Raw genomic sequence first — 21,123 nt, 5'->3', positions numbered from 1 at the left:
CGGTACGAACAGATCTCTATGGGGGTTCGGGGGCAACGTCCCCGAGAAATTTTTTTTTTTTGCTCTATTTATATTGCGGCTAGGGTTTTTTTCGTTTAGATTGAGGATTTTCCTTACATAAGAGACTTGTGAGCCGTGTGCTTTTATTTAGTCGTTAAGATCGACTAATGTAATCTGTACTCTCTTTAATTATAGTGGAATCTTGTTTTGCTTTGTCCGTGGACATAGATCACCTTGATCGAATCACGTAAATCCTTGTGTTCTGTGTTTGCTTTTCGCATTAGTTACAACACAACTCAAGACACACTTACACGAAGATGTGGTACATAAAAAATCTCACTCACTATTACAAAATAATTTTCTCTCACCACACAAAATACTTAGAAGACACCAGCTCATGCAAAGACAGATCCACTACTCTTTTTACCTTTTTGTCACCTTCCCATAGGAGAAACCTCTCTTTTCTCTCTTTTCTGAAACTGACATTTTTGCTCGTGGCCTACTTCTAATTAAACTTAACATAAAACTCATATTTATACATCAATGGTCAGCAGGCCTGCTTACAAAAGCTGCAACACGAGGAAAATGTTGCAGCCGAATAAATTAAAGTCAAGAACCATGCTTCACGAGTGATTGAGATCTCTGGGAGACAACAACACTTCTTCGATTTGCCCCACGAAGGAATTTAATGCTTGTCCCCCTAGGCAGGAAGAGCTTACTATTGAGATCAAGAGAAAAAACAGAAGAAAAGAAAACTCTTTTAGGGGCGATCGTTAGATTGGCATCACATCTATGAGAACGACCAACTTCGAAAGAAAAAGAACATACTGAGAATCAAGCTTCCTTCCGCTTTGTTCATCTTCAGTTTTGTCTTTTTCTCTTCTGTCTCCTTTGTGTCAGTGACTCGATGGTGTTGACAACTCAACAACCAAAATCAATCTTATAATAATTTTTAGCACGAGCAATCTCCAGTCAACTGCTCCTTCAATGTGAACTCCGTTTATTTGAAAGAAGACTTGCGGACAGATGAGGTGATATATCAGTGTGAGTCCACCGTTAAACGAAAGTTCTGTTTCCGTGGAGCATCGAGAATATGGAGGAGAAGAAGACGACGATTGCCGTCCAGGGTCTGTTGGCGGTGGCGGTGGTCTTTTGTCTGAGCTCTCTTGCCGTTTCCACAGAAGAAGCGAAGCAGAAGCAGTTGCGGTTCAAGGAAAACGGGGAATTCAAGATCGTGCAGGTGGCGGACATGCACTATGGCGATGGCAAGACCACACCCTGCAGGGACCTTCTTCCCTCTCAGATGGCGGGTTGCTCCGACCTCAACACCACCGCCTTCATCCGTCGGATGATCCTGGCTGAGAAGCCTGACCTCATTGTTTTCACCGGTTAATTCTCTTCTTCTATTCTCAAACAAACTCTACATGACAGTCACTAGAGGTGATAGAGGTAGTAGAGGTCAGCATGGTCCCAGGGTAGAACGTGGAGTTAGAGAACCGAACTTATGAAAACAGGATAGGCTCCAGGTTAAAAAAAATTGAGGATTCTCTTCCAATGGGTAGGTTCAGGTTCTAGAAGGTGAAACTTAGAACATATAACCTAAAATTCGAACTACGTCTTTTTGTGGTTTTTTTTTTTTGGTTCTATATCCTCATGCGATCTTGTGCTATTCCATGATGTCCGATATTGAATGTGTAATGTGAAATCATTTGTTTGTGTTTCCATTTCCAGCAATATCCACGATTGAGACTTTCATTTTGTTAACGTTTTATATTCTTCGAGCGTTTAAATATGAATTATGATTAGTGGATTGTAGTAACAAATAATGGTCATTAGAGATGATAATCATTGTAATCATTCAATTAAGAATATGTGTGGAACATGAGTAGACCTCGGAACCGACCTTAGAACATGTGACAGGGTACGTTTCTCGTTCCATAGTATGTAGGGCAGGTTCCGGGTTCCGAAATACGTGAAATTGGTTCCGACGGGTAAGTTTCAGGTTTCGGGTATAATTTGGAAGGAACCTGAAACCGCTCACCCTAAGAGGTAGAGACACATTTTGCAATTACAACTCAGCCTTACATGCCAATCTTGATGAAAGAAGGCACCAAAAGCTAACTGTTTCATGCTTTTACAATCCGATGAAGGGGACAATATTTGCTCTGATGCAACTGATGCTGCAAGATCATTAGAATATGCGTTTTCCCCTGCCATTTCCGCAAGCATACCATGGGCTGCCGTATTGGGAAACCACGACCAACAGTCCACCCTTTCAAGAGAAGGACTCATCAACCATACAGTTACCCTCGATCACACGGTGTCTCAGGTCAATCCTACCGACGTTGATGCAATTGATGGTTTTGGGAATTACAACGTGGAAGTCCATGGAGTTGAAGGCTCTGGTTTTGAAAACAAATCGGTCCTCAATCTTTACTTCCTCGACAGCGGAGATTATTCGACAGTTCCAGCAATTTCTGGTTACGGTTGGATCAAACCCTCTCAGCAACTTTGGTTTCAACGCACGTCTATGAAGCTTCAGGTTTTAATGTTTGCTAGTTCCTTTCTTTTGTCTTTATTTTTCGTTCATAAGAGATGCAAGCAATAATATTTAGAAAAATGTTTTCTAAATTATTCATTTTCCACGAAACAAACGAAGCCTGAAATTCTTGAGCCTTGTCCCAACATGATGACAATGATAACTTGATTAACTTGTTCGTTTTGGGTGTTTCCATTGCAGAGAGCATATATGAGTGAGCCAGAGGCTCAGGAAGCACCTGCCCCTGGGCTCGTTTACTTCCATATACCTGTGCCCGAGTACGCTAGTGTCGATTCATCAAACTATACTGGTGTAAATCAAGATGGCATCAGCTCTCCTTCTGTAAACTCGGGCTTCTTTACAACCATGGTAGAAGCAGGTGATGTTAAAGCTGTTTTCACAGGCCACGATCACCTTAACGACTTCTGTGGCGAATGTACTGGTATACAGCTTTGCTATGGTGGGGGTTTTGGATACCATGCCTATGGGAAGGCTGGATGGGCAAGGAGGGCAAGGGTGGTCGTAGCAACATTAGAAAAAACAGACGCGGAAAGTTGGGGTCCTTTGATGTCGATCCAAACATGGAAGCGCCTTGATGATCAAAACCTTACTACCATTGATGTTCAAGTACTTTGGAGCAACAGCACTACAGGTAGGTATTCATTACAAAATCTCAGTCAATATACAGCATTCTTCCAGTATTAACTTGTTTAAAGTGACCACCCACCTGGGTGGCGCCGCTGGTTCGCGCACTCTTCCTCTCGCAAAAGGTCGAGTGTTCGAATCCCAGGGGCGTCGCAGGGTGACTTACCCGGTGGCACGTGTGTGTGCTAGCACGTGTTGCCCCCAGGGTTTACCCCCGGCTGCCGGCCGTGCGGGGGTTCCCTGGGTCATAAAAAAAAAAAAAAAACTTGTTTAAAGTGCATGCATACGATCGATATGTTAGACTAATGGCCCATTTGATGGGAAGAAAAGCAAGCAGTGAGCATATCTGTTTGGCCTGTACCAGCTTCTTCTCAACTGAAATTAGGCCATAAGGAAAATCTACCATACCCTCGCCTCTGATTATCTTGCTGCATCTCATTCAAGTCAAATCATGGAGACTTTCCAGTCCATTTTCAAGTCCAGATTGACAAATTCCTTCTCCATGTGGTTATAGTTTCCGATATACTGGCCTTTCCTCTATAACTTACTGAATAGCTTTCAAAAATCCTGCGTTTAAACCTCTGTTTTGAACAATTTTGTCTGTTTTCATCCTCAGTTTTGGGAAAGTAAATTCTTTCTCAAATACAGACATCTCACTTGCCTGGAAGAATCCTGAATTATGAGACTGGATTGTTTGCGTCACCTTTGCCGAATGAAACGAATCCTTGACATATTCCCTGAGAAACTTTGGGGAATGCAAATTGAATAGTGACCACGCTCTAGATTCTAAAAGATGCCAGACAGTTTAGTACAAGTCAAACTACGCTCATGAACATGTAGTTGCATCCACTACTTTGGTAGTTTCATCAGCATAACTTATTTGGATTCCAGCTTGGATGCTGCTGCTGGCTTTTCTCACCCGCTGTGCCAATTTTGCAAGGTGCAGGTGGTACTTGAAGAGAGGTATGGGGGGGAGGCGATCTACTCGTGGCGCTGGAATGAGACACTCTCTGTCTCTTATGAACTCTCCTAGGATTTTTGTTTACAAGTCCCATCGTTGTAGTTATAGTGCATGTCGTATGAATGTAGGAATTATGGTCGGTACCCGCTATAGGTGGAACGGGCATTCTGATGCTTGTTCCACGCAGAACTCTAGGGTCTTATTGAAGCTATCGAGTTATTAGTAAATTACTGATTTTATTAGAATTACTTACCGACACTAATTATCAGATAGTTTTTGGTTAGTAGTACTGGTCCTAAGCAAGACCTTAAAAGACTTAAAGTGAGACAGAGGAAGGAATTCCCCGGTTTGGTGGAGGAAAGTCCCCGTAAGTTCTCTCTGTATTCCCTCTCTCTGGGGAAGAAAAATATTCATAGAGAACTTAGGGGTGGTAGCTGGGAAAGGTAGATCCTAAATCGGCTTCGGTCGGCGACTACCTAGTAGGTTGGTATAGTAGCCACCCGCGCCGGGAGTCATGCTGGGAGCTTGCTCCAGACTCTCCACTAATAGGAGTTATGACCCTCTAGGTGGAAGAGGCTCCCCTAGTTATAACTCTAGTACTTATTCAAGCCATTTTATCAAAGCTGTGTAGATCGTTTCCGAATTATCAAATTTACTCAAAAGTTAGGCAGCTTTGCGAGTTTCAAAAAATATCCTAAGTAAATAACTAAGAAAATTTCCGAGCTGCCCCGTACTCGTATCAAATACTCCAAATACCGCTATATATTGCATTTTGTTTCAAGTCATCCCCTATAGTCACCAAAAAAGTCAGTGTGAGTCCAAAAATAGTATATAGTTTTCAAACTCCACGAGTCAATTCCCAGCCCAAATAAAATAGGTAGGAATGAGCATGATTTCAGAATAGAATTAGGAACCAGAAAACCGGACCGCTGAGAGCCTATTCGATTTTAGATTCTTATATATGTAGGGTAGGTTTCGGGTTTCAAAAATTAAAGAATCAATTCCGACTTGTCAATTTTAAGTTCCAAGTGCAACTTGGATCGACTATGGAACCACCCACCCTTATAAAAAAGTATAATAAACTCCCTTTTGAAGAGAGGTGAGAGGAATACCTTTCTTTTCGATATTTTAAATTTCGTTTGTTTCACAAAAAATATTTTCCGATTGTTTTTCCCAATTTTCCAACTTTTGGATCACATGTGTATACGTATAAATAAACAACTCTCAACTTTAGGTCTAGTACTGATTCTACCCTAACTTTTTTCGTCTAAAAAAAAAGCTTCAATTTTTTTCTCTATTTTTTCTTGTCTCATAAAAGATTACCAACTTTTACTTGAGTTATAAATATGTCTCCATTAACCCTCCATCAAAATCGCCGTTAGGGATTTTGAATTCGATCTTCGATCTCTTGTGCTTGTGAATGTTTCATCTCTCATGATCGTAGAGCTCGCATTCACGATGTTTGAATAATTCGTGCTCGGGAGCTTTTTTATTTCTCGGTTGTGAACGAGAAATTTTGGATGGATGGTTAATGGGGGCATATTTGTAACTCAAGTAAAAGCTTGTGATTTTTTATGAGACTATAAAAATATTAGGGTAAAATTGAAAATGAACAGTAAAATTGAGATAAGATCTGAAGTTGGTGCTTTTTCATGGGACAAAAAAAGTTTAGAATAAAATTGAGCCATAACCAAAAGTTAAGGGTTTGTTATGGTACAAAAAAAGTTTTAGGACAAAAACGGGAGTGAGCCTAAAGTTGAAATTTTTTTATGAGATAGAGAATAAAATTGAGACAAAAGCTAAAATTTGAGATTTTGTTAGGGTATGGGGCCACAATTAACTAATTAAGAGCCCACCGGGAGCTCTCTTTGCATCCTTTTGGAAGTCCTAAGAGAGGTCCTTGTAGGTGGGCTTCTTGCCTTGGGAGGTTTCCTTTTGATACGCTCAAAATCTCTTCACTTCTCCTGCTGCTTCTCGGACTACCCTTCTATCCCCTGCATTATCTATCCTGCTTTATTCTTTTTGTTATGTGTGCCTCATCTCATCTATTTTAGCCGCAATTATATGCCTATTACTTGGGCCACACTTCATATATTTCAAACCCTTCGCGAATAATCTGCTGGTGGATCGGATTAATATTGCAAATTGCCCCTTCGAACATGGTTGATTCACAGTGCCCCCCTCCCCTCCCCTCCCCTGTTTAGCTTTTAATTACAGCCTTCATCTCTTGGATTTAGTTAATTTTCTTGACTCTTGTTTGGTCAATTTTCGAAGTCCAATTAGGAGGTCAAGATGGTGGGTTCAAATGGGCCTTGGTGGTGCAGACAGACGAGGATAATTGGAGGGGCAATCGAAGCGATGAATATTGGGCTATCCTCGAGAGTTTTATAGAATTCGGGAGCTCGTCATCTTTGTCATTTCAACTTTAGGGTCTGTGACGTTCTGTGATACTCATGTAAAGTTGTCTAGAGATGAGGACACTCGTTCCCGAAATTCAAATTGAATGGGTTTCTATGTGCTTTCTTTCTTCTGCTTTTTTTTTTCTTTGGCTAGTATTCAGTACGTTACGATTCGACACACGATCTCAACGAAGTAAAGCGTAGCGAGAAAGATTATAAATAGCAATAGCTATTCATGAACTGGAGTTCAAATTACTAATTAAAAATTATGGGTTCAAATTGTAAAAGCTCTCTAATATCTAAGGGTCTCTACTTCCTTAAGACCTCGGTGGGGCGGCTCCCTCATGCCTCATATGTTCGGCATGAAGCGAATTCACGTGCTTTCTTATTATTGAGGAGTATGAACCACATTTTAACATTCTATATATTGATTTTGAATGAGATAAGTTCTACCCTACGATAGATGAAAACCAAAAAGATGAAACGAAAATTTATACATTATAAAACATGTTATTACTAAAATATGCTATATTAATTACTTGTTCTTTTTTTAAAAAAAAATCAAAGCCTATGTTTTTAGTGACATGTTTTTTATGTGTGAGAATTTGTCAAATTTTGCTTAATGGCTAATCGGAAACTCAAAGATCATGTCTCTTTATCGTTACTTAAATGAACAATAAATGAAAAGACAGAAGTAGGCGGTTGTTTTATGTACTATGTATGCAATAACTTCTTCGCCACATACTCTGCAATCATCATTATCTAAACTTGTGACCACTATTCTATTCTCTCTTGTGGCAATGTGAACTCCGTTTGGTTTTCACAGGGATTGTCCGCAACCGAACCCGGAAGCTCTGTTTCTGTGGGCATCCAGAACATGGAGGAGAAGAAGAAGAAGACAATCGGCGTCCCGGGTCTGTTGGCGGCGGCGATCCTTTGCCTGAGTTCTCTTGCCGGCGCGACAGGAGAAGCCGGGCAGAAGCAGCTGCGGTTCAGGGAGAACGGGGAGTTCAAGATACTGCAAGTGGCGGACATGCACTATGCCAACGGCGAGACAACGCCCTGCGAGAACGTTTTCCTTTCTCAGATGGCGACTTGCTCCGACCTCAACACCACCGCCTTCGTCCACCGGATGATCCAGGCGGAGAAGCCCGACCTCGTTGTTTTCACGGGTGATTTCCCTTCTCCCTATTCTCAAAATGCGACTTTTTTCTCCTGTAATTCTGAATATGGTAACTGCTTTTCTGGGCATCTGGGTTTATTATCCTAGCCCTGATTTATAGAGAAGTTGCGCAATTAGAATCCACACTGAGGAAATACTTGACTGTTTGGCTAGTATCGTGTAATTTGTCTTTCAAAAGATCCGAAATTTCAATGGCCATTCTTGTTTGGATCTTCTGTTTCTCCAGCCCCTTGATTTTTCCTCATCTGGCTCTGCTTCTCTTTGCATCAATAGGTAAGGGGTTCGTAAGGTACCCGAAGCTAACTGTTTCATGCTTTTACAATGTGATGAAGGGGATAATATATTTGGCTTTGATGCGACTGATGCTGCAAAATCTTTGGAATATGCATTTTCCCCTGCCATGTCCTCAAACATACCATGGGCTGCCGTATTGGGAAACCACGACCAAGAGTCCACCTTGTCAAGAGAAGGGGTTATGAAACACATAGTTAGCCTCAAGCACACTTTGTCTCAGGTCAATCCTACCGGGGTTGATGTTATTGATGGTTTTGGGAATTACAACTTGGAGGTCCATGGAGTTGAAGGCTCTGGTTTTGAAAAAAAATCAGTCCTCAATCTCTATTTCCTCGATAGTGGAGATTATTCAACAGTACCCTCAATCCCTGGTTATAATTGGATCAAACCCTCTCAGCAAGTTTGGTTTCAACGCACGTCTATGAACCTTCAGGTATGAACGGTGCCAGTTCCTTTCTTTCCTCTTTTCCTGTCTTTCTCCTCACAGATAATAGAGCGAACAGCGATTCCAAATGGATAGCTATCAAGTGTAGCTTCGCACAAGGAAAAATTACGGGTGTTGACATTCTTTATGGATATCTAATGAAGGTACTTATGTCTGTCGTGAAACAAAAGAATATTGGTCAGGAATTGCATTGACTTTAATTATCCTGGGGTGAGAAATAAAGAGAAAATTCTTTTCTTCCTTAAATAAGAGGAGCTAAGGTACTTAGTCAATTTATTACCTTGGTTTATAGGTAGAAAATGCACACTCAAAATAATAAAGTAATATTCGTCACTGTAACTGACCAACTGTTGCTACTTTGCTGTGTGTCCATGCACTACATGGTTTATGGAAGCATTGGTCGCACATATTTTGAAGGATCGTCTCTAAAAATCTCCTACTTGGAATCACTTAGTTTTTAAGTTTTTATGTTTATTTGGCATTTCTTCATGAATAATCTTACTGATTGTTGGATGAATTTTACAAATGTTCCATCCTCTTCTTCCATATATGCTCCTGATGTATGTAAACCTAAGCCTTCGCTCAAGAAAGAACATTCAGTTTGCTTCCAGCGAAGCACTTTGTGTGCTTTGAAACAGTTAGTCAATTACCAAGCCATCTCAATCAGGTTATTGTTCTACTAAATTGGTTTCATTGGCAAGGAGCCATCAATGATTAGTCTGGGGCAACTTATCAAAGAAAAGAAACAGACTAAGATTCTTCTGCCTTATCCCAGCTTGATGACAGCAATTACGCGATTAACTAGTTCGTTTTTGGTGTTTCTGTTTCAGAGAGCATATATGAGTAAGCCAGAGGCCCAGAAAGCACCTGCACCAGGGCTTGTTTACTTCCATATCCCATTGCCCGAGTTTGCAAGTTTTGATTCATCAAATTTTACTGGTGTAAAACAAGAAGGCATTAGCTCTGCTTCTGTAAACTCGGGCTTCTTTGCAACTATGGCGGAAGCAGGTGACGTTAAAGCTGTTTTCACGGGCCATGATCACCTTAATGACTTCTGTGGTGAATTAACTGGTATAGAGCTTTGTTATGCTGGGGGTTTTGGATACCACGCCTATGGCAAGGCTGGATGGGCAAGGAGGGCAAGGGTGGTTGTCGCGACATTAGAGAAAACAGAAAAGGCAAGTTGGGGTCCTGTGAAGTCGATTAAAACATGGAAGCGCCTTGATGATCAATACCTTACTGCAATTGATGGTCAAGTACTTTGGAGCAAGAGCACTAAAGGTATTCATCACAAAATCTCAGTCAATGTGCAGCATACTTCAAGTCTTTGCGTGTCATTCAACAAATAGTCTAGAGGTCTTCACTTGTTTAGAGCATGCACGTAAGCTGGATATGGTACACTAACGGCCAATGTGATGGGAAGAGATCATAAATCTGTTTGGCCTATACCAATTTCTTTTCAACTGAAATTGGGCCATATTGAACATTTTCGTCATTTTCATCTTTTGATTATCTTGCTGAATCTCGCTCAAGTCATATCAAACAGGCTTCCTAGATGTCCATTTATGAGTCTAGATTGATCAACTTCTCCATGTAGATATAGTTTTCGATATTTGAAGCTTAGGAAGCAGGCCCACAAATCTACTGACCTTTTCTCTATAACTTGCTGTATAGCTCTTTCTGTAATTTTTGCTCACTATTCCATGAACAAGATTCTCTGGCCCCTCTTTGTAACTATCAACAACAAATAAAGCCTATCTCGAACTAGCTTGCTGGAGATTTCTCTCCATGTTTTTTACATTTTATGCCTTATCTACCTGCACCTTGCCGCGAAGGCAGACTTCTTGCTAGATCACATTGCGATATCATTTTCTGTGTTTAAGCCTCTTTTGACCAATTTTGTTTATTTTCATCCTCAGTTTTTGGGAAAATCAATTATTCCTCAAATACTGACATGCGACTTGCCTGGAAGAACTCTGAATTATCAGAATGGATTGATTGCATCATTTTATGCGGAAAGAATTGAGTCATTGATATATACCCTGTGATATTTTGGGTAATATCGCAATGCAAATTGAATATTGACCCCTCTAGAATCTAAAAGATGACTGACAGTTCATTACAAGTTATATACTTTTGGTTTACCTATTAAATTATACTTCCTAATCCTTCTTCCCACAAGACAAGTTTGCTACAGCTGCGTCTGTCTCATCTCACCACTTCCATACTAAATTTTAGAATCACCTCAGAGGGAGAGATAGAGCGTCGAAGGAAAGAAACTCAATTGCATCAACTACTTTGCTAGCCTCATTTGCATAACTTAGTTGGATTCCAGCTTCCTGTTGCTGGCTTTTCTCATTCACATTGCCAATTTACAAGGAGCAGGAACTCGCAGAAAGAAGCAGATTGGTGGTGTTTGAACAGAACTGTGGGAGGAGGAGATCTACATGTATGCTGGAATAATTGCGTGGCACTTTATTTTCCGAGCCTAATTGCTTGCAACTTGAAACGCAAGGGAAGAAGCACTATTTACGTGTAAGGTAAGAAGCTTGATTAATACAGCTAAAAGAGGATTCTTGTTCATCTGTTCTTATAATCTGCCCAGATTAGAATCCAGGAGAACATATAAATGTAAAAGTTGCACAGTATTAGCTGATTATAGGATCTCGTTGAATATAATCCACTTATATTTTGGTGATATTTGTGCACAAGTTTCTATTTAAAGGATTGTCTTTGTTCCAAGTACTGCCGCGAAAGATTTGTACATGCGTAAACTTTCCTAGGCTTTTGTTGGCGAGTCCCATTGTTGTATTGCATATTGTATGACACTGGAATCACGATCGATATCCTCTATAGCTGGAATGGGCATATCTAAATGCCTGTTCCATGCAGAACTCATTTAGAGAGCTTGAAGATGCCATCAACATTCTTCTCACAAGTCATTTCTACAGTCCACTACGTGGGACTCTGATGTCGATGCCCACTCCAACAGCTACATCACTTGTCCTAAAGGCAAAGCCCTTTTTTTCACTCGTGGAGTAAATCCAGAAATTATTCTTTCATTCGCAAGCAATTAACTGAACTTTTAGGGAAAGTTATATCGAAAGTGAGTAATCTCCAAATGCACGTAGACCTCGGATGCACATACCCAAATTATAGTCACGTTCCCAAAACCCTTATGACAAAGTAGAGAAGCCAAGATGGGAGGTTTTCGGACTGGTGACAAACAGAATCTAACTTGCACAGAGGGTGGACTCGGCTATCTTTTCCCATGAGGTACAAGTTTTGTCGTCCGGGTCGATTTTGTACAGTGCAAGGTGAGAAATCAGGAAGCTGAGTCCATTTAAGTTCCCATCAAGGTCATTGGCTTTTGCCTGAGCTTTCTTCTTCTCTTCATCCGCCAAGTCTCCATAGAGGAGGCTCAGGTGTGGCATGTAAGCTACACCATCAACCAACAGAAGCAACAAAAGTTACAGCACCAAGTGATACTAAGATGAAAAGAATCGAATGGCAAAACTGAAGGACCAAAGGGCATGTCCACAGAATTCACTTTCTACTGAATTACTTTGGACAGGTGTGTGAGGAGTTGACACTTAGCCAATATGACTTAGCAAAGCTAGATGATAATACAAGGAACTACAACAATTGTTGCCATGCATAATCATTCCCTGGGAAACCCCTACTTAGATTCACAGCAAATATATGAAAGCAACAGAACTCCAAATAAGTTGTACGGGCAAAAACTTGGCATTTTTTTTTTTGGCGGGGAGGGGGGGGGGTTGAATACGAACTTTGAATTCACTTGCATGTTCAGCACAGCAAAGCACTGGAAAAAAGGCAAAGGAAGTAAAGACTCAACCAAGATATACGGGGTTTTCTGTTCATGTGTATGCAATTACTTCCCGGGACATCGACATTAATCTTTGTTAGGTATCAGCATTTCCTCCTTTCTTCAGGAAATTACATTCAGAAAGATCCTAGATAAAGCTTGGCAACTTTAAGAATTACAGCCATAAGATCCTCTCATGAACTTAGTGATACCCATATCTTGCTTGATCCTAAGGATTTAAGGGAACAGATCATCTTTTCAAAACTCTCGCGGACTTCTTTTATTTCCGCCTTAAAACAAGGTTCAGCTGTAAGTCTGTAAGTCAGAGGTGGGCAACTTCTCAGTAATCCCTGAGGGTACAATGACATCATTGGTGACTATAGATTATCATCTCCACCAGACTCCTGTCAGCTTGCCTCAATCTAATGCTGATTTTTAACTTTGCAAATGGAAGCTCTTTTTTCTTACAGTGTCACTAAAGGAGTGTAAATCACTCATCCTATCATCACAAATTTACGATGAAGACGACTCTTTGGGGATCACCTCAATGACTATCTGAGAAATGGAACAAAACTTGCACAGATGTTTTGCTTCATGCAGAGACGCTTGAAGCACAGATACCGCCTACTACTACCAACATATTTTGCATAGAGTAAACATTTGCCATGCGTCCAATAGAATAAAGAATTTATCTCAGCATGCTATCAGAGAACTCATGGATAAACCAGAATTAAAGCGAAATATCCAGAACTTACGTGTTGGGCTCTTGTAACCTAAATGAGCGGAGCAGCGATCACTGGCTTCAACAACCTGGAAGAGGAAACATTTCATTCAATAAAATGGCAATCGCGTGACCTGAAGTTTGTGCCTTTTCCTGGAATAGGACCTATTAACAGCCATCAGCCAACTGTTGTACTGTGCAAAGATATTACTCTAGATCAACTAATGACGGGTACAACTTTTTTGGAGCCGAAGTTAGTCGTCGGAATTCGAATTTTTCAGGCACCTCATTAGTGATGAAACGAAAACTACCCAGTTACTTCTTGAAGAACTTTGAGATTGCATTAATTGTAGACCTGTTGAAGAAGATTCTTCTATCTTTACTCGACTCAGAACTTAGATGAAGAATATGATACATACACATAAACCAAGACCACAAGTTGAGTGCATATTTAACAAATCATGCTCAAACGTAAAGTAACCAGACTCCAACTTGAAAGTGCACCCTCCAATCTCCCCCACAGCCCAAAAAACTGTAAGAGAAGTACGTCAATCAAGAATGCGACAGGGAATCGAAACACACGCGAGAAATTACCTCAGCCGTGGGACGGAGGAGCAAGTACACGCACTGGTAGAAGAAAGTGCCCGTGGCTACGCGATCGACAGTGGCGGGGTAAGCCCTGAGCCCATCACAGGCGGCTCTGAACTTGCTCACGGCATCGTCCTCCGTCAGGCTGACGGGTCCGACGACGGTTATGTGGGGCACGAACTGGGGCCCACCGAACCCCGACCGGAGTTCGTCCATCAAGCTTCTCAGCCTCGGGGCCAGGTCGTCTGGCGGAAGAGCGATCACGCAGTACACGAACTTGGGCGGGCTTTCCATCGAAGCAGAGGTAGAGAGATGAGGTTGCCCGTGAGATCGAGAAATGCAGAGGGGCAAGGACGGGCAGGGAACAGAGGGGTTGACTTTTAAGTTAAAGTTTTAGATCTTAATCTCTGTTTTTCCCTTTGTTTTTTTTTTTTCTTACAAATGTAAATCCATGATTTTTTACAATCTTAACGGCTAACCTAATTCAAAGCATGGGGGACAATTAAGTTGTTTTTTTTTTTCCCACTTTTTTAGGCATCCTTTGTTTCGCCCAAAATATTTATACTTAATTTTAGAAAAATAATTTTCTCTTTAAAAGTCGAAAATCATTTTTTAAAATGATTATATATCGGTGCTTGAATAAGAAACTTTGTCCTTGGGTATGGAAACCCTCACTCTCATTCCAGGATCCTCGGCATCCAGGACCAGTCCATTAAGGTCGCGCCTCCAACCCTAGTGCCCTTGCCCAAGTCCCCACGCCCAGGACAAGGTCCTTGGTGCCTAGACCTAGGTAGCTGGTGCCATCCCCGGGATCCATCGAGGTGGGCTCGAGACCTCGATGTCGGTTTCGAGGTCTCCAATACCCGAGCCTGGATCCATCAATGTTGGGCCCGAGGACCGATGCTCGTGCCCAATGCCCTAGCATCGGGGTTGGGCCCACAAAGGTCAAGCGCAAAACTTCGACACCCGTGCCCAAGCCCACGAGGCCGAGTCCAGAACGCCGGTGCCAATGTCGGGGTCCTTGGAGCTCGAGCCGGTATTCCTCAATGCCAAGCTCACCTTGATGAACCCGAGCTTGATGCCAAGGACCTAGGCTTAGTTGTCAAGGAACTAGACACGGGCATCGACATTCCTTGATGGACTAGGGCTCGAGTGTCAACGAATCGAGCACAAGCGTTGAGGACTCGAATCATCGGGCTCACACCGGGCCTTTTGTGGACCGGGCCGGGTGCCGAGGATCCGGCCATCGACACCGGGGCCTTGATAAACCCCGGTCGAGGCGCCAAGAAGTTGTGTACAAGCACTGGGTTCTCGATTTTCAAGTTACGTGGACGAGGGATCGGTGCACGCTCTTGCTCAGGATCGAAGTGGTCTTGCCAAGGTCCTCGATGCCCCGGTCGGATCTATTAAGGCTAGACCCATAATTCTAGTGCCCAAGCTTGGTTCTCCGGTTGCTTGTGCGCAAATCAGCAGCGCTCAATTATCGTATGTATGTGTATTTAGAAAAATTAGATTTTCCTCCAAATGACAAAAATAATTTTCGGTTCTGTTTCAAATTTCAACCAAACAAGGAAAAATATTCTGATTTTTACTGAAAAATAATTTCCTGAAAAAAGTTTACAGAAAAATGTAACATTTTGCATGAAACAAGGGGCCCTAAGTTTCACCCCCGCTCTTCCCCCTATTAATGTACAACTTTCTCTCCCTTCTCTCTCCTCACGGCAACCATGGTCCGTCGAGCTCTGAGCTCAAGGTAAAACCGACGGGTGGATTCCGGTCAAAGAAGATGCATCGATTCCACCGGACTCATTTCCGATGCATCCGAACTTGACCCGATTCACCCATTTGTTAGGTCTAACGAACAGTAAAAAAATCATGTATTTTAAAACTTGAATTCGCTAGACTAGGCGAGGGACCGAGCCAGCAAATGGAATTTGGAACTCCTTTTCTAGCTCTTAACTAAATAACGCGACAACACATATGTGATGCGGAAAATCAAAGTTTGAAAAACGTTTTCCTTAAATATGGATGCATGGTCGCTTTCATTGCTTACAAAACTAAATGAAAGAAAGATATTTCAAACATCCAAGAAAACATTTAGATATAATTTTGCCGTCGATGATATAAATATATTTTATTAACTAATTATTTTAAGCAATAGAAGCGGCCATTTTTTATAAAACTGTTTTTTAAATTATTTATTTTTCACGAAACAAATGTGAGTAAGGCGTCGTAGCAATTTTTGTATGGAGAAAAGATAAATATAAAATAAGATAAATAGAAAATTCATTCTCATCTTTCTATGTCAAGTTCTTCTTTTCTCAACCTTTTTCCTCTGCAGCCTTCAACTCAGCGTCCTTCCTTGCAATTTCAGCATCAGTCACTCTCTTTACAGCAACAACGGCTTCTTGTTGAACTTTAGCAATAGTTTCCCTCTTAGATCTGCTTCTGCTTCTGCTTTCACTTTTGCTTCTACCTCGACCTGCGATCTAGCATTTGCCAAGGCTTCAGCATGAGCCTCTGCTTCAGCTTTCCCTTTTGATTCAGCTTCTGCTCTAGCCTTTTCTCTGTTTAAGACATCAAAGTGTCTTATTATGTCTTCAGACAATTTGAAAGCCGTTTGCTGATTATTTGTAACCTCCTTCTCTCTTCTATTCAGCATTGCTCTTTTCTCCAAGAGAACAGAGTCCCCTTCATCCTGCAATTCCTCCAATCTTTTCTTCGAGCTCTCTCTCAACTCAGAATGAGTTTTACTCTTTTCCCAAGGCAATTGATCATTAGATAGTGTATTATCTGACTTACCAGATTTAGGAGCTTCACGAATTGTCAGAGTCACTCCCTTTCTTTTTGTCGTTCTTTTCTTCCCTTATTGAGAAGAACTAGTAGAGGTCCCAATCAATGCCTTCCTTTTCTGTGTTGATTTGCTTGACTTGCTTTGCAATTGTGGCAGCAATTACCTTTCTGGATTCCTCATCAAGAATACCTCCAATTTTCACAACAGTCCCCTCTTTGTCTACCCAGCCTTCAGGGGTTGCAGTGAAGTGAATCTTGAATAATGCTTCAGATCCTAGTGTCATTCCAGAAAGAATATCTTTTCACGTCTTTGAAGGTGCTTTTACCTCCAGCACTCGAAAGATTTTTGTGATATGAGCTCCATAGGGTAACCGACCTGCTTTCTTCTTGTTAACTCTGCAAATGTGAAACATTATGGTGCGTGCAAGAGAGAAAGGAAGTCCCTTTACAATGGCATCAATCAATCTTGCTTCATATCTTGAGACGTGTAGTAGGGGATGCCATAGGCCAAATGCAACCGATCAGGATCTTGTGAATGATGCGATATCTAAGTGGCATTAGTTAATAATTCACATAGGTCGGCTCTAGAAAAGTTTTCATCCTCTGTTATCAGCTTGTAAGCATCATCTGGCTTAACATCAATACGTACAAAATTTGATGGGTATCAGCAGTAACTACATACTAGTAATCTCCGACTGTGAAGGTCATTTTGTTTGGATCAATGCTAAAATGAAGGTTAGAATAGAATATTGCCACAAACCCAGGATAGACAGTCTCTGTCTCAGTGTAGAATCTCACCAGATCAAGATCCTCAAACATCTTTGCAATAGGAATCCCGTCCGAAATCAACAATCTTATGTGGCATTACCTTCCTATCCGGATAACTATTAAAAGCATCAAAGTGACATTGACACTTAAAAAAGTTTTTGGCCTAAACTTCGTGTCTCTGGCAAAACCACCCAAAGCTTCAAAGTTATCAAAAAGCAGATCAGCATCATCACTTATTTTTGTACGCACCTCTGTTTCTCCAGCAATCTCTTCTTCAGACCTAGAATTAACAAAGTCCATGTCTAAGTAACCACCAACAACATCAAACGACTCCTCCAAAGTGTCATCCTTTTCTAAAGGGATAGAAGCATCAATTATCCTCTCCTTTCCTTTTGAACGACCAGCATTACCCCTTCCCTTATCAGCCTCAGCAGAACTGCTCAGATTCTCTAGTATCTTAAACAGAAGTTCTACTTCACTTTCAGAGCTACACCCAAAATTTTTCACAAATGAAGTAATAGAATCATCATTAAGACAATTGAAATGAACATGAGGTTCTTTTGAAAGACTTTAGGAGGGTGGTGCTGAAGTTGAGGGCTTGTTGGTTGTGACATTGAAGGGGGCTTTAACTAGGTTGAAGATGGGATGCTGATTCAGCCTTTAGTCAAACATCTCAGTCAAATTCTTCATCTCCCTCTAGGTGATAATTGATGTGTTCACAAATAAGTAGGTTCAGTGAAGAACGAGACAAATAAAGAGGTTCACACTAAGGAGGTGAAGAACGAGACAAGAACAAGACAAATAAGGAGATTCAATGAAGAACGAGAGAAAAAAAGGAGGTGGAGGCGAAGAACGAAACGAGAACAATATAAATAAGGAGATTCAGCGAAGAACGAGACAAATAAGAAGGTTTACAAACAAGGAGGTGGAGGTGAAGAACGAGGCAAATGAAGAGGTGAAAAACGTGCTTTCGTCCTTTCAAAGACTGAATTAAGTTCAATATGTGTAATTTATCTGTTATATGGTTAAAATTACTCTTGGAGTATCACTGATCTCGTCCATGCCTTTGGGTTGCATTTTCGTTGCGTGAAACCCCGAGTCCGACCTCCGACCGTTCGAACCTATTTCTAGGTCTGTCTTGGTCGAAAATTCGACATTTTGTTGATGGGGAAGCTACAAGGATCCGATTGGTATAAAAATCGAGAGTTTTCGGGCAGGTTTCGACGTCGGAACCAAGTCTCCAGCGAGAATCACCGGCGCTGATCGTTTTTCTCCAGTGGGCCGATTGACTAAGTCAATGTTGACGTGGCGCCACGTGGGCATCCACGTCAGCCCGATCATTTTAACAGTTTTAGAAAATAAAAAGTAATAAAAACCCAGATCCGATGGTGGTGCTAGTGCCACGTGTCGTGATCTGGATTTTTCAAAAATAAAAAATCATTTTCAAGATATTATGTATTTCGAAAATAAAAAAAGAAACGTCTTGTGATGGCGTGGGCCAGGTTTGGCTACGCGTCACCATCCTAGCCATCCGTTTGGATTTTCAAAAAATTCGAAAAGGAATAATAAAAATAGAAATGTCTTCATTTTAGGCTTAGATCGGTTCGGGACCCGTAGGGTCTGGACCGGGCACCCCCGAGGCATGGGCCGGTTCAACCCGACTCAGTCCGAATAATATTTTTTTTAAAAAAATAGAAAAATAATTTTAAAATCCAAAAAAATGGAAAATCATAGAAAATTTAAAAAAATGTGAAAAATATGAAAAAATTCCAAAAAAATTCCAAAAAATTCGGAAAAATCCCAAAAAGTAGGATATTGGCCATTTTGACTAGCCAATCCTATTTTTGGTGATTTTACCCCCTCTTTCTTCGAGAAATGACGATTTTACCCCTTAAGGGTAAATTGTCTCCTAAATTTACGAAAATTCTAGAAAGTCCAAAAAATTAGGAAATGGACCATTTTGACTGGCCAATCCTATGTTTAGTGATTTTGCCTTTTGATTCTTTTCAAAATGATGATTTTACCCCTCATGGGCAAATCGCTCAGAAAATTTAGTTAAATTCCGAAAAAATGTCAGAAAATAGGAAATGGACACATTCAACCGGCTAATCCTATTTTTGATGCTTTTTGAGTTCCTAATCCCTTCAAAATGATGATTTTGCCTAGGGGTGATTGGTTCCCGGTCCGGTCCGATTCCCCTCAAGAACCGAGAACCGGGCCGGTGGTTCCGGTTCTCGGTTTTCCGGAACCGGGAACCGGACCACCGGTCCGGTCCGGTTCCCGGGCGGTTCCATTGGATTGAACACATGCAAAAAAAAAAAAAAATTGTACCATTCCCGGACAGTCCCGATCTAGAAAATATAGAGACTGGACATTAAAAAATTTCAAGTTCATTTCCTAAAATGGGTCTTTCAAGGCAAAGTTGAGAACTTTTTGCAAGATTGTTTCCAAAATGCATATGGGATTCAAGCAAAACGATCTCCCTTTAGGTCAAAAACGGCCCGGGAACCGACCGAGGCAAGATCGAGATGAGGATTTTGTTTGGGGACTAAAAAGGCAAGATCGAGAAAACTCCATGCGCATGGAATTTTCTTGATAAAAAAAAAAAAAAAAATTCGATCGATCCGGTCCTCGCAGACCCTAGAACCGGGAACCGGACCGCTCCCTCTAGAACCGGGAACCGGACCACCGATCCCGGTCCGGTCCGGGCGATCCCGATTCGGGCGGTCCAATTTGCTCACCTCTAATTTTTCCCCTTGCGGGCAAATTGTCCCCTTTCTTCTAAAATGACAATTTTGCCTCTCGTGGGCTAATTGCCTCCAAATCTTCCCTGAACTCCTTCAGAACTCTGAACACTCTTTCTCTAAGCTTTAGGGCTATACTAGGGATGTCATGTATTGTATTGATATGTTTTATCCGCATGTCATTGGATCCTTAATTTGCACACTTTCTATAATTGATTGTGTTTGATACGGTAGATATTCCTAGATTTTAGGACTCTCCTCATCCCAAATCATCTGCATGAAATTTCAAATTAAAAAAATCATTTAACTTAGATACCAAAAGGGCGTCCATAAATGATATTAGCGCAACTAGTCCCCGTTCCCGAATATCCGATTCCATTTGAGCCGGGCGACCTCTCCCACCGCCCGACGAGGTTTCCAATCTAACTTTGCCAAAGATTGGTGACGATTCTGAAGCATGTACACTACGCACATGTCACCCGACCACGCATTAAAAGATCAATACCGTCTGTAAATCCCGCCATCGCGCGAGGTGAGGACTTGGGAGAGTCCAAGCCGATCTATGGATCACCATGGAATTTTAAAAGGAAAATCGGCGTTCACCGCTAGATCCTCCTTTGAGAGTCGCGACAGCTCAGACTTTTTTTCCTTTTTTTTTTTTCGGTCCACGGGACATCGGAAGAGCTCAAAACTTAACTATTGATTTTGCAATAATAAATAAAAGCTTACAAAAAGGCGAAACTGGAATCCTGAAAAAATGAAAGATTATCTAACACGAATTCCAATTTGCTATATATTCTACCCTTGAGAAAAAGAATTCTAATTAGTATTCAAATGATCGAATTCTCATTGGCAGCCCTGATATCAAATATCATGTCATCAGAATTAGCACAAAATCATGATTGTACGCTGAAAGTCTATTTAAAATGACCATAATCGTGCGATGCTCTTAACTGTGGATTTTTCGGAGAAAAAATAGCTAGAATTATGAGTACATGTAAAAGTAACATTACTCTATTTGAATCTATACAGAGATCATTTTCGCATTTTAATTGGTAGATATATTTTTGTTCGTATAGATGTCTCAAATCAATTATCAAACCCACGCACTGCACGAGAGTGTTCAACTAGTTTCTTAGCAAGGAGGAACAATGCCAGACTCATCCTAACAGAGCTAAAACTAGATGACCGTAATTTGAACCTAAGAATATTTC

The 21,123-nt window shown here is 41.2% G+C and overlaps 2 protein-coding genes and 1 long non-coding RNA gene across 4 annotated transcripts; 1 reads left to right on the top strand and 2 right to left on the bottom strand.

Annotated features, from left to right (window-relative positions):
* Positions 1-2,820: 2,820 nt before the first annotated feature.
* LOC125314338 lies at positions 2,821-20,594 on the bottom strand. Its single transcript, XR_007197848.1, has 3 exons — positions 20,584-20,594; positions 20,541-20,542; positions 2,821-2,953 (listed from the first exon to the last, which is right to left on the bottom strand). It is a non-coding gene; the product is annotated as an uncharacterized LOC125314338 (long non-coding RNA).
* LOC115726885 (probable inactive purple acid phosphatase 29) lies at positions 7,327-11,164 on the top strand. Of its 2 annotated transcripts, none has more exons than XM_030656959.2 (4): positions 7,327-7,716; positions 8,060-8,454; positions 9,297-9,747; positions 10,716-10,859. In XM_030656959.2, exons 1-4 carry the CDS (start codon positions 7,422-7,424, stop codon positions 10,769-10,771), a joined length of 1,197 nt encoding a protein of 398 aa, XP_030512819.1. In that variant the 5' UTR covers positions 7,327-7,421; the 3' UTR covers positions 10,772-10,859. The 2 variants fall into 2 exon arrangements, with proteins under 2 accessions (XP_030512819.1, XP_030512821.1); XM_030656961.2 differs by having other exon boundaries at positions 7,329-7,716; positions 10,852-11,164.
* LOC115726887 (cyclic phosphodiesterase-like) lies at positions 11,649-14,010 on the bottom strand. The gene is made up of 3 exons (XM_030656968.2): positions 13,611-14,010; positions 13,051-13,105; positions 11,649-11,905 (listed from the first exon to the last, which is right to left on the bottom strand). Exons 1-3 carry the CDS (start codon positions 13,896-13,898, stop codon positions 11,700-11,702), a joined length of 549 nt encoding a protein of 182 aa, XP_030512828.1. The 5' UTR covers positions 13,899-14,010; the 3' UTR covers positions 11,649-11,699.
* Positions 20,595-21,123: the final 529 nt, after the last annotated feature.

Source organism: Rhodamnia argentea, chromosome 3 (genome assembly GCF_020921035.1).
Source record: "Rhodamnia argentea isolate NSW1041297 chromosome 3, ASM2092103v1, whole genome shotgun sequence".
In the NCBI taxonomy this organism is placed as follows: domain Eukaryota; kingdom Viridiplantae; phylum Streptophyta; class Magnoliopsida; order Myrtales; family Myrtaceae; genus Rhodamnia; species Rhodamnia argentea.
The sequence above is the reverse complement of the archived record's forward strand: the minus strand, read 5'-3'. Positions and strand labels throughout refer to the sequence as shown.